We start from the raw sequence: 12,553 nt of genomic DNA, 5'->3' as shown, positions 1-12,553 counted from the left end.
TCTCTCCTGACATATGTTAAATTCAAAATTAATGTCAAACCTAAAGTTACCCGATGTTAATTTTGAACTTGGCGTCTGTTAAAACTATGTCAGACATCAATTTGAGAAAAATATTTACAAAAAAGCAATTGCACATTTTTAACTTTAGACTTTGCTACATGCGACACAAAATTAGTGACGTTGAAAGTCATTATTGTGTTAGGATCATGAAACAATTTCATGCTAGAAGAGCCTCAATTTCAGAATTAATATACAAAATTTAATGTTTGAAAAATAAAAGAAAAAAAAAGAATTAAACGTCTCCCTGAAAACAAGCTTCATCTGTCAACTTCACAGAAATGTTATATATGAAGGGGAACCCATGTATACGCAGAAAGCCTTGATATTAACAAGGCTCATATCAACATCAATGAATACATTCTTTGTTGAGTTTCCAAGTCTTTCCAACCCAAAATATGGGTTAGAAAATTAAGCTCCTCAATCACATGCATACATTAGCTATGGAAAAACGTATTAGTTTTTTCGTACTGGTCATTTATTTTATTTTGTTTGTTTTTGTTTTATATCCACGTAAGAAGAGATAATTAGGTGTTCAAAAATTATTAAAACTACAGTGCAACTTCTATGATAATATTTTTCAACATCATTTAAATAGTTAACAAATAAGTTATCAAAATGGTTTTCATCGTTTTCTTCCATTCATCCATTTGTAACCAACGTCAAAACACTCTCCTTCCACTCTTCATTATCTTCAATCAACTCCCATCTTCATTCCTTCAACACCAAACACATTTTCTTCAACCCACCACATCATAATGAACCTCCATGCCTCACGTAGGGTTTTCCCACATTCTCCTTCATCAACTTCTCTAACAATTTCACTCAGAAGCACCATCTTAACCAATTTTCTTCCCTATCCATTCCTTTACCACCTCTGTACAATTCTCACATAGCCTTTCTTATTCCTTTTATTCCTATTATTCTCATTATTCCATCTTCATTCATTCAAAATATCAGAAAACAAAACAAACCAAAAAATAAAAATCTAAACTATGATGCCAAAAAACCAAAAACAAACTCACCATATTTCTCACACCCCTCCCTCCCATTAAGCCCACGTAACCCTCCAACTAAATACTACCTAGTTTAATTCTATGTTACCTTTATATACATATATATTAAGTTTGACATAATTCAGAACAATTTATTCAAATATAAATTAGAGTAAAACTATAACTATAACATGTTTTGTAAGTATCCAAATATTTTATTAGCTTTTTGGGATGATTTCTTTTTCTCATCATAAGCTTGGCTTGGCTAATATGCTTGTTTGTATTTATTTATTTATTTTTTAACGAAATTTCATGTTATAAAAAATTATTGATAATGTTTTAGAATAGTAATCTAGTTAGGATACTAAAACTTCAGAATAATGCCTAATATGATTTATGAAAAACAAAATCCTAATGTTTTTTAATGAGAATTGACTACAGATATATACTGTACATGACTATTAATGTTTTAACGAAAATATAACTATTTAATTATAATTATTATGGTTAAAGTTATTATTATTATTAATTTTAATGTCTCATTTCACTAATAATTTGTTAATGTTATATTATTTATAAGCTAATAGGATTCATTCAAAAGAGAAAAAAAAAAGATGGAATGATTAAAGAAGCAAAATGTTTAGAATATACTTTCTACTTTTTACATGATATTTTACTCAAATAAAATTGCCAATTATTTTTTTATGATTTCTGTAATTTTTAGTTTCTATATTACAATAATGATAAATAATTTTTCAAAATCTGTTCGAAAAAAATTAAAAATTAAAATGATGTGCATCGAGTCCAGGCAGATTCCAAATTTAATCTAAAACCATTAGTTAGGGTTTTGCATCAATTCATTCTTGAAAATATAATTTCAATTATTGCATGAGATAATTTATTTATTTTTTTCAGAAAAATTAATAAAGAAAGAAAAGGAAGTTGTGTACAAATATGGATGATTGCAAATGACAAATAAAGCTATGTGGGAAGAGAACACGAAATATGCATACATAAAAAAATATTATTAAAAGGAAACTAAAATGTGGAAGAATCGTTGAGATGGAATGAAAATTCTTACATTATAATATGACAACATGAAAGACAATGAAATCAATATGTTTCTTGAAGCAGACATATATATTGCATTACATTATAAACCTCAAATACTACATATCCTATGCATCCAGCAATCCATGAAGCCTTCATCCCAGATTGAAATTATGAAGCTAATCCCCCATAAACTGCACAGCAATTTCGTGCTACAAATGAATGAGAGCAAATATATTAGTCCTGTTATGGAAAAATTGAGGACTGAAATTTAGTAATAAGATATTTTAGAGGCTAATTTTGAAGAAAAGTTGAAGAAACGATGAAGATATAGACCTTTTATATAAGGTTGAGGACATGAAGGACTTGGAGCTTATTTTTAATATTGAACCTCTGTTCTAATACTGTTAAAACATATTTAATGTAATTTTTTTTCAGACTTTGTTATATCCTTGTAATTTGTATTGTATATTAAAATCTAACAATTATATGGTTTCACACGAAGAAAATACCATAAAGAAAATGGGACATTATACCAAATCTATCCAAATAAAAAGAGCAATTATCTAAACCTAAATTGAGGAAGATTGAATTTATTCTTGAAAGCTCAATTCAAAGAGAAGGAGCAACACCTAGATTAACCATATCATCCAACCATGATGGGTCTTTAGAATCTGTTGTTATGGATATTGAAAGCAGAGCATGTAAGAAAGTGACAGATGCAATTACTTATTCTAAATATATTTATGGTTTTAAATTGACTTAATAAGCAGTAAGAGTCTTTAAGTCGTAAGAAATCCTCAACCACGACGGGACTTTAACATATTTAATTTTATCATCATAAATCTAAAATCTAATTTATTTACTAAAAATTAATCATTATAAATCTCAATTATATAAAAATATTTATCCTGTTTAAGTATAAAAGACTAGTTTATGAAGAAAAGAATGAAGAATTTCATCAATGTTCATGAGTTTGGCTTTTGCTTAGTTGTATTGAATTATTAGTGGTGGAACGAAAACTATCGTACAAAATCTTCGGTGTATTAGTTTTCCACAGATGAAAATGACTGCTACATCAGCTTTAATTGCTATCAACTACTCTTCAAAAGTATCAATCAAAGTAGAAGATAAGCTTACCATACCCTGCTTCCTCTCAGCCACCAAACACAACATTAAATTTTATTCATTAATATTTTCATACTATATGAAAATAAAAAGTATAATTAAAATAATTTATTTATGAATTAAAATAGTTTAGTTGTGAAAATACGGAAGATCTAGTTCAAGATTAAAGAAAAAACTAAAATTATCAATAAAAGTATTTTAGTGACAAAAAACAAAATTTATACAAAAATATCATTAAATGTATATGTAGTTCTCTAATTAAATATATAGATAAACTACTTTGACTAAATTTTAAGAATCAGTTAAGCAATTTAAGAGACAAGCACAAAGTTCTTAACTGTTATTAGTTTTTGCCTTGAGTTGTGATGGTGAAATATGTGATTGTATAAATTATAAATTGTTGTTTTATATTTAAGAATATATGGTTCTTGAAGTGCGACCACCGTTATTAAATTTTACTTCACATGGCAGCAGAGCATTGTTAGATAACCTCCTCACAGTGGATCAATTATTGAATAATGCAATTCTGCTGTGAGATTGAGATTTTTCTGCACTTGTCTTCAGACTGAAGTGATAGTTAATATGTATTTTACGCTAAAGAAAATAAACTAAAATTACAAACAGATTATCCTTCAACAGTAGTCAAATCAATATGCTTCCATAAACTGAAAATTCTATTAATTAGTTGTGATGAAGAAACCCAACATGCCATCTATGATTTATTTATTGCAAGTAAAATAGTGATTTTTGGAAAATTAGCACTAGTGAAGGCACTAACTAATTAAAAAAATAGAATTGGACAAACTCGATGTTTAAATTTCAAATTAATGCATACCACTTTGTGGGTGTAAGAGACATACAAGTGAACTGAAGAGATATAATGAAGTAAAAGGATACTTATCATTAAAAAAAGAAAAAACATTTATTTAATAAGTAAAGTCAAACAACTTAATTGGTCCCTAGATAAACAATATATTTTCATAAAAACATTCATTCTCACTGATTTGAACAAAATAGAGAAATGAAGTAGCAAATTATAAGAAAGAAGTTATTGGAAGAACACACATATGAACTATCCTTTTAGCCACCTATGGCACTTGGCAAAGTTGAGCTCAGCCATTACAAGTATATAGTCTATCATTCTGTTCAAGACTCTAATGTAAGCAATTCTCCATGGTTGCCAAAGTAACATTGATCCTAATAAACCCCAAAAGCCTGCAAAGAAACCTAGCCCCAAGCTCATGTACAATCCTCCATACAAAATTGAATCGTCTTCTTCACCATCCATTGCTGGTTGTTGAGTTTCTTGCACTGTCTCATCTCCTGGACAACTTTTGTTGAGTTGCTCTCCACAAAGATCAATATTTCCTTCAAAACTAGAGGCATCAAAGGTTTGCAAGTGTCTTCCCAAAGGGATTCTTCCACTCAGATTATTGTTTGATAGGTCTAACACACCAAGACTATCAATGTTGGAAAGAGTGGAAGGAATACTGCCTGACAAATTATTTCTTGATAAGTCCAGAAACTCTAGCAAACTTAAATTCCCAATCTCAGAAGGAATCTCTCCATGAAAGTTGTTTCTTGATAAATTCAAAGAAACCAATCCAACTAAATATCCAACCTCTTTCGGTACTTCACCTGTTAACCTGTTGCTTGAGAGGTCAATGCTCTTAAGAAGATTCTCTGGCTCCCAAAACTCATAATCCTGACCTTTCCATGACAGTAACAAATAAGAGTCATAAATATATTCGAAAAATCTTTGAATTGAAATTTTTCGTCTCCTCACAATTTCCCCTACGAATGCACTCTTTTCCATCAATGTGGTAAAATTTCTCAGACATGTTGGCATTTCTCCTGACAAGTTATTCCTTGAGAGGTCCAACACTTGAATTTGACTCAAACAGCAGAGTTGTACAGGAACACTTCCAAAGAAGTGATTTACTCTCAAGCTCAAGATTTTCAATTGTTGCATATTTTCCCCGATCCAAGAAGGTACTGGACCAGACAACAAATTGTTACTCACGTCTAATAAATCTAATCTAGAACAGTTTTTCAATGTAAGTGGCAGTTCTCCGTTAAAATTGTTGTTTCGTAGCACCAGAGCCTGCAAGTTAACAAGAGTACCTATGGACTAATGAACTTAGATGTTCCCAACACTCAGGCATTTGTCCCATTATTTGATTATTTGATAAATCCAAAGTATGCATGTCTTTTATTACTCTATTTCTGCACAATAATGTATTTAAATCTGAAAACTTATTTCTTGACAAATCCAACGTGCCAGCGTGTGACAAAAACGTAGGAATTACACCTTCAAATTGATTTGAATTTAGAATTATTGCCTCGGGACCATAGTTGACATACTTCATTGTTAGATTCGGAATCACACCTTTGAGACGGTTATAGGACATATTTATCCTACTTATAAACTGTAACTTGTTCCAAAACCAATCTGGTACAAAGTCATGAATCCCCGCATCAGAAATATCAAGGAAGCTTAGCTGATTTTGAGACTGGAGCCAGCTTGGAAAGCTAGGACCCAACTTGCATGAAGCTAGTCCCAAACTAAGTAATTGGAAGGGTGGAATCCAAGTGGTAGCAAACTTTAATGACAATGAGTTGTCTGATAAGTCTAGTTTCAACAATTGGGACAAATTTGTGAGATGCAATTCATTGATATCACCCTCCAAATAATTCTCCTCAAGAAAAAGAAACTGCAACTGATGAAGCAACCCAATGCTTTCTGGTATTTCTCCAATAATTAAGTTGTTAGATAAATCTAACACCTCAAGTGCAGGGTTGTTGCACCTTGAGGTATTCTGAATGAAGCTAGAAATTTTCCCACTCAGGCTGTTACTGTTAAGGTATAATGTCTTCAATGTGCATATGCTCCCAAGGGAAGCTGGAATATCGCCTTTCAGTTTGTTGGAGCCAATTCCGAGAACTTCAAGAGATTTCATTACATTCCCAACTGCATCTGGAATGGGACCTTCTAACAATGTATAATGTAGGGAAAGGCATTGAATATTGGCGGAGAAGTTGCAAAGCCAATGAAATACAACGGATGATTTCAATAGATTATTCGAGAGATGAAGGGTGACAAGGGAATGAGAATTTTTAATGTAAGCAGATGATACAAGAAAGCTTTTATCAGTGAGGCCGCATTCAGACAACATAAGTACCTGCAGTTTGGTGCTGAAATTGAGATTTCCTTGAAATATTGATGCTTGAGTTAGATTATTAGAAGAGAGATCAAGGAGCACAAGAGAAGGAAAGTTTGGATAGGGAGGAGATGACAAGACAATGTTATTACCAGAAAGATGAAGCTCTTGGAGATTAGAGCTATAGTTGGACAACGATTGAAATGTTGATGACGTCAGTATATTATCAGAGAGATAAAGGATGGAAAGTGAAGTGGAAATGTTGGATTGAGAAGGAAACAAAGATGAAAGATGATGATCTGAAAGACCACATCGGACTAGAGTCAACTCTCGTAAGTTTGGAAGATGGTCACTAATAATTTGAAGCCAGGGATGAGAGAAGTCAAGATAAGAAAATGAATAGAGACTGAGAGTTGTTAATGAAGAGAGAGAAGTTAGCCACTTTTCATCCTTTAAATTAAGACCGTTACGTCCATCAAGTCTAAGAGAATGCAAGAGAGGAAGATTTCCAACCTGGAAAGGGAGTGCTCCGGAAAGTGAATTTCCAGAAAGGTGGAGATACCTCAAATGTGACAGATTTCCAAGTTCAGAAGGAATTGAATGAGAAAGTTGATTTCCAGAAAGATCGAGATACCTCAAATGTGATAGACTTCCAAGTTGAGAAGGAATTGCATGAGCAAGTCGATTGTTTGAAAGATCGAGATACTTCAATTGTGACAGATTTCCAAGTTGTGAAGGAACTTCTCCATGAAGATCATTACTTTTAAGATCAAGACACTCTAACTTTGATAGATCTCCCAGTTCATAGGGAATTGTCCCTATGAAAATTAACTGTGATAGATTGAGATATCTTAAGCTCTGAAAGGAGCCGATGGATGCTGGAATTTGACATCCGAGACAAATATTATAGCTGAGATCCAAATATTCCAAATTTTGTAAGTCAACCAATGAAGTGATATTGATTGAACCTGACAAATAATGCGATGTTGAACCACGAAGATCAAGCTTCTCTATGTGACCAGTTTCATTGTTGCATTCAATACCCTCCCATTTGCAGCAATCTCTGTTATCGTCCCTCCATGTGAACAGCATGCCATAGTAATCTTCCACACTTAGTTTGAAATTGAGGAGTGCTTGTTTCTCCCTCTCTTTGCATTTCACATAAGAACTCTCTGATGGCGAGTTCAATCCAAGAACGGATACTTTGATAAGCAGAACAAACACTGATAACAATAGTCTGAGAAAGTAACTGCCCATTACTATTTTCTTGATACGAAATTTCTTCTATGCTCTAAACCGTGGTATGAATAAAAGATCAATCAACAACACCATTAAAATTATTATTTGCTCAGCATTAGGATATTTTAAGTAGTTGGCATACGTGAGCGAGGATTAATTTCTTGGCCCTGTTTTTATTTAATTTCCTAGTCAAGCAAGGAAGAAAGTTTCAAAGGTTGAACGTACTAAATGAAAGGAAAATCGAAGGAAACCCTTCAGGCCAACAAAATGCGACAACAGGTATAGATATGAAAATGACATTAACTTCATTTAGAAAATAAGGCATTATCAATTAAAATAGGTGGAAGAAAACGCTGAGCGGCTCAGCTTATCCATTTATTAGACAAGAACAAAGAAAGACAGATTAAAAAAATTGAGTAAATTTGACTCGAAAACCAACCGAAATTATCATTCTACTATAATTATATAAGTTTCGTTGTTAGGACTCTTACAGTTATGTGAAACCAAAAATAAATAAATAATTATCTTGTGTCCTTTATGTTTATCACACCTTTTAATTTAATGATCTTGTTATCGTGTTTCCTACTTTTGCAATATTTATCATGTCACGGTCTGATATTAAACATATTTATTCAAATACCGATTCTTTTCACATTAAAGTAATACGTTTTTCAAACTTATTTTTTCTTTATATTTGTTTATATTAACTCTAAGGTTAACACAATAATCGGTCAAATAAAATAAATATTAACATATTTAAGAAAAAAGAAAAGAACAATTTTAGCACAAAGATTTAATTCCATTAGTTTTAATAAATTTCATTAAAGTCATTTAGGCAATTGAACACATGTTTGGTATGTCATTAAGGTAATTGCCTATTAATACTAATATTAATTTTTCATATGCTAAACACACCAACAATTATCACATACCATACCAAATGCGTGCTCAATAACATCAACTATTAATAAAACTTTTTTTTATTGTAATATAAATGAAATATAACCGTAGTGAAGATACTATTTTCCTAATTATAAGGATGAAATTGATTTTTTTAGTTCAAAATAGATAAATCTTTTTTGTCAAAATCCAAGTATTTATATTTATATTTATTTAAGTCCGTGTTGGTTAGACCTACAATAATTTTATCTATTTAAATTAGCATTGAATTGATTAGATCAATGCTAGTATAATATATCTTTAATATTTATTTAATTTATTGTTGACTAAACCGTAAATTATTCTCAATCCAAAGATCCAAATAAACATGTCAAATTTCTCCACTTACAAAATTTTATTTTCTCCTCTTCATCCACACTCATCTTCATATCCACTATTAGTGATACGAGAACATGTTTGAAGAAAGGTGAACAACGATCCTTGTGAGAGAAAAGATAAAGTCAACTGATATTATTACAGAGACAGGTTTATATACACCAAAAAAGAGTTCAACATAAAACAAAGAAAACAATTGTCTATCAGAAATAGTTTTGCAAAGTTGTTAGGCCAGAGGAAGGATCTTTTGTATCACTAATAACCCCTCTCAAGATGGAGTATGGATGATGAGTAGACCCTTCTTGGACAAATTGGTTTAAAAAGAAGATGGATATATACATAGACGTGGTAAGCACGTCGATTAATTGATGTTTGGATGGAACATGTGAGAGAATAAGGAGTCCTTCAACAACTTTGGCTCGTATGAAGTGGCAATCCACTTCAATGTGTTTGCTTCTTTCGTGAAAAGAATGATTTTTTGCAAGGTGAATGGCAAAAAGATATATCTGGACGGGTTTAGTCAAATAAATGAGCTTTCTTATTAAACGTCTAAAGCTTGTTGAATCATCCAAGAGATCACCACTCTCAGCATTCAGTTTTACAGTGAGGTTGGAAGGAGTGTCGGCAGGCTTGCAGGCAGTGAAGCCAAACTCTGAGAGAATTTCAAGACAATATTTTCGTTTGTTCAACACAAGTCCACGTTAAGAACGAGCCACCCCATTTCCTTCAAAACAAGAGTCATCAAAGGTTTCAAAATGTCCTCCCCATGGGATTCTTCTGCTGAGATTGTTTTTTGATAGGTCTAATTGTTGAGTTTATATATTTTTCATATGTGTTATAGTCATTGAAAGACTGTGGTTATATATATATATATATATATATATATATATATATATATATATATATATATATATATATATATATATATATGAATTAGTCTTATACATATAAGTCATTTGACACCACTTTTAACCTAAAAACTGTTTCACAGAGGCTATTGGGGGTGGCCAAGCCTTGGCTAGTGCGTCAGGCAGTCGTCAATTGTGTCGGGCAATGGCTTCACAAAAGCTGTTGTTTCACTTATTAACTTATAGCGCCAAGCATCGACGACACTGATGTGTTAAAAATGGGTATTTAAACATGTTCTTTTGAAGGGTCTAGAGGGATTCCTTGCTTTCATGAATAGAAATCACTTTTGGGCATTTGGGATAGTCTCTCGGAGGTTGTTAAGTGTATTGAGAAGCTCTCACGCTCCTCCTTGGATCTTCTCCTTCATTCATGATGGTTTTCCTCCTTTTTAGGGTTAGAGGAGAAGATAGGCTACAGATGAGAGATGTAGAGGCAAATGGGAGGCGTAATTGAAAATGAAGCAGCTGCCAAAAACAATATTTATTACTTGCTACTAGGGCTGGGCAAAAATAACTGAATTGTACTGTACTTAGGTTAATTGTACTGTTTTAAACCAAAAATAACTGAATTATTAACAGTAAAATTAAACTGTACTGTTTTGTAGTTAAAGTTAGAAAAACTGTACTGCAAACAGTTAACTGTTCACATCAGTGCACTGAACTGTGATTTTTACTTTCTCTTCGATCCAGATCAGTCCACACACACTTCTTCTTTTTTCTCCACCGAGATTCAACCACACAGATCCTGTCTCCGTCACTCGCCGCCGTCGAAGGTTGTACCGCCGTCGAAGATTTCGCTGCCGTCGAAGGTTTCGCCGCCGTCGAAGGTTTCGCCGCCGTTGAAGATTGTTGCCGTCGAAGGTGATCTCTTTATATCTTTAGGTTTTCATTTCGCTTCTTCTTTTTTCTCCAATTCGATCATTCTAATCTTTTGGGATGAACCTGCTGTTAGGGATTTGTTCGTCAATAACTTGAAACCCAGTTGAGAAAGAAATCATGGCATAAAAGGTACTCTTCACACTCAATTTCTCATCTTTTCCCAATCTGCTAACTCTGGATGTTAGTAACAACAGTTTCAGTGATACCATTCCTCACCCAGTTTCAGTGGTACTTTTCCTGCTAATTTTGGAAATTCAACTAAACTTGTAGAAGATAAGTCCAACATCAGTAACGAGGAAAAAGTGTAGTTGACATTAGATTCAAAATTTAGGGATAACAGATCATTCTGGGAAAGGAGAAGATATTCCAAATTTGGAAGCTTAGAGAAAAGTGAAAAGTGAATATATCCACTTAAGTTGTTGGATGATAGATCTAATTTAGTAAGATTTACAAGGTTGAAAATTATTTCTGGTATATTACCTTGTAACTTGTTGTAGGAGAAATCTAGATACATCAAGGAATTTGATATGTTTGCATAGACGAGCCCTGTGAATTCATTTTTCCATAGAAACAAATACTCCAAAGATGGCAAGGATAAACACCATGAAGGAATTGACCCATTCATCAAGTTGTTATCAAATGATAAGCTAACTAGACTGGAAAATCCTGATATTTTGTCGGGCAAAGGGCCTTGTAACTTATTATAAGAAAATTTCAGTTCCGAAAGTTGAGTTAAGCCAAACAATGAAGATGGGATTTTTCCTTCAAAATTGTTATATGACAGATAGAGAACATTCAATTTGGTTAGCCCGACAAACACGTCTGGGATCTGACCACTGAATTTATTAACTGAAAGATCCAAGAGAGTGAGATGTTGAAGATTTGAAAGTGTTGATGGCAGCTCACCTCCTAAGTTGTTACCATTGAAATGCAATTCTTTAAATTTGTTTGCCTGTGGAAAGACATTTGGGATTTCACCACTAAGACTATTACTAAGGAGATTGAGAAAAGAGAGACGTGGAAGGGTTAGGAGTGAGGATGGGATTGAATCGACAAGAGAGTTACATGAGAGGTCCAATGAAGTAAGATGTGAGAGGTTAGAGAAGGATGGAGGGATTGAGCCTTGGAACTGAGAAAGTGAAAGATCTAAGATATTAAGAGAAGTAGTGCTACAACTAACTTTTGGAAGATGGCTTCTAAGGTACAAATTATATGAAAGATCGAGGTGTTGAAGATTTGGTAAACAAAAGATACCGTCTGTCAAGTTTTCTCTTAGCTGAGTCCCTGAAAGACTAAGAGTAACTAAAGAGGAAGACAAATTGAGAGTCTTGGTTGAAATTGAAGACATGTCTGTATAATCCAAAACAAGCTCTGTTAGATGTGTTGCATTTTGGAGTAGTCTCTTCCAACTGTCTTCTTTCCACGTTAAATCAAAGTTAAAGGAAAGATCGAGGGTGGCTAATTTGGAAAGGTGTGAGATTTGTGAAGGAATTTGACCTTGGAAGGAAGAAGTAGATAAGTTTAGGTAGGTGAGGCTGGCAAAGGCACCAAAGTGAAATGAAAAATGAGATGGATAGAAATAGTTGCAATAAATTGCATTAATTATCATACGTCAAGATTAAATTAAAATTAAAAAATTAAAAAACTAAATTAACATTTTTTATGAAAAAAAAATCAAAATGAATAAATAAATCTTGTTTCTAATCCATTACAATCAGTGTATACGGTAGATATTTATCCTTTCTTATTTCATTTTCCTTTTTTTTTATTACATTACGTCTCTAGCAAATTTACAACTTTTTTCTGTTCTTTCTTTTTCTTTGCTGAAACACTTAGTTCATAAAGTGCATTACCACAATGC

General features: G+C 32.6%; 3 protein-coding genes across 3 annotated transcripts; all 3 read right to left on the bottom strand.

Annotated features, from left to right (window-relative positions):
* Nucleotides 1-4,195: 4,195 nt before the first annotated feature.
* On the bottom strand, nucleotides 4,196-5,225 carry LOC114182069 (receptor-like protein EIX2). The gene has a single exon (XM_028068817.1). It carries the CDS (start codon nucleotides 5,200-5,202, stop codon nucleotides 4,303-4,305), a length of 900 nt encoding a protein of 299 aa, XP_027924618.1. The 5' UTR covers nucleotides 5,203-5,225; the 3' UTR covers nucleotides 4,196-4,302.
* Nucleotides 5,226-5,341: 116 nt separating this feature from the next.
* LOC114180814 (receptor-like protein EIX2) lies at nucleotides 5,342-7,648 on the bottom strand. Its single transcript, XM_028067103.1, has one exon. The coding sequence runs from the start codon at nucleotides 7,646-7,648 to the stop codon at nucleotides 5,342-5,344; it is 2,307 nt and encodes a 768-aa protein (XP_027922904.1).
* Nucleotides 7,649-10,888: 3,240 nt separating this feature from the next.
* Nucleotides 10,889-12,301, bottom strand: LOC114180813 (probable leucine-rich repeat receptor-like protein kinase At1g35710). The gene has a single exon (XM_028067102.1). The coding sequence runs from the start codon at nucleotides 12,299-12,301 to the stop codon at nucleotides 10,889-10,891; it is 1,413 nt and encodes a 470-aa protein (XP_027922903.1).
* Nucleotides 12,302-12,553: the final 252 nt, after the last annotated feature.

Source organism: Vigna unguiculata, chromosome 4, assembly GCF_004118075.2.
Source record: "Vigna unguiculata cultivar IT97K-499-35 chromosome 4, ASM411807v1, whole genome shotgun sequence".
Classification (NCBI taxonomy): Eukaryota; Viridiplantae; Streptophyta; class Magnoliopsida; order Fabales; family Fabaceae; genus Vigna; species Vigna unguiculata.
This window is presented reverse-complemented; position numbering and strand designations above follow the sequence as displayed.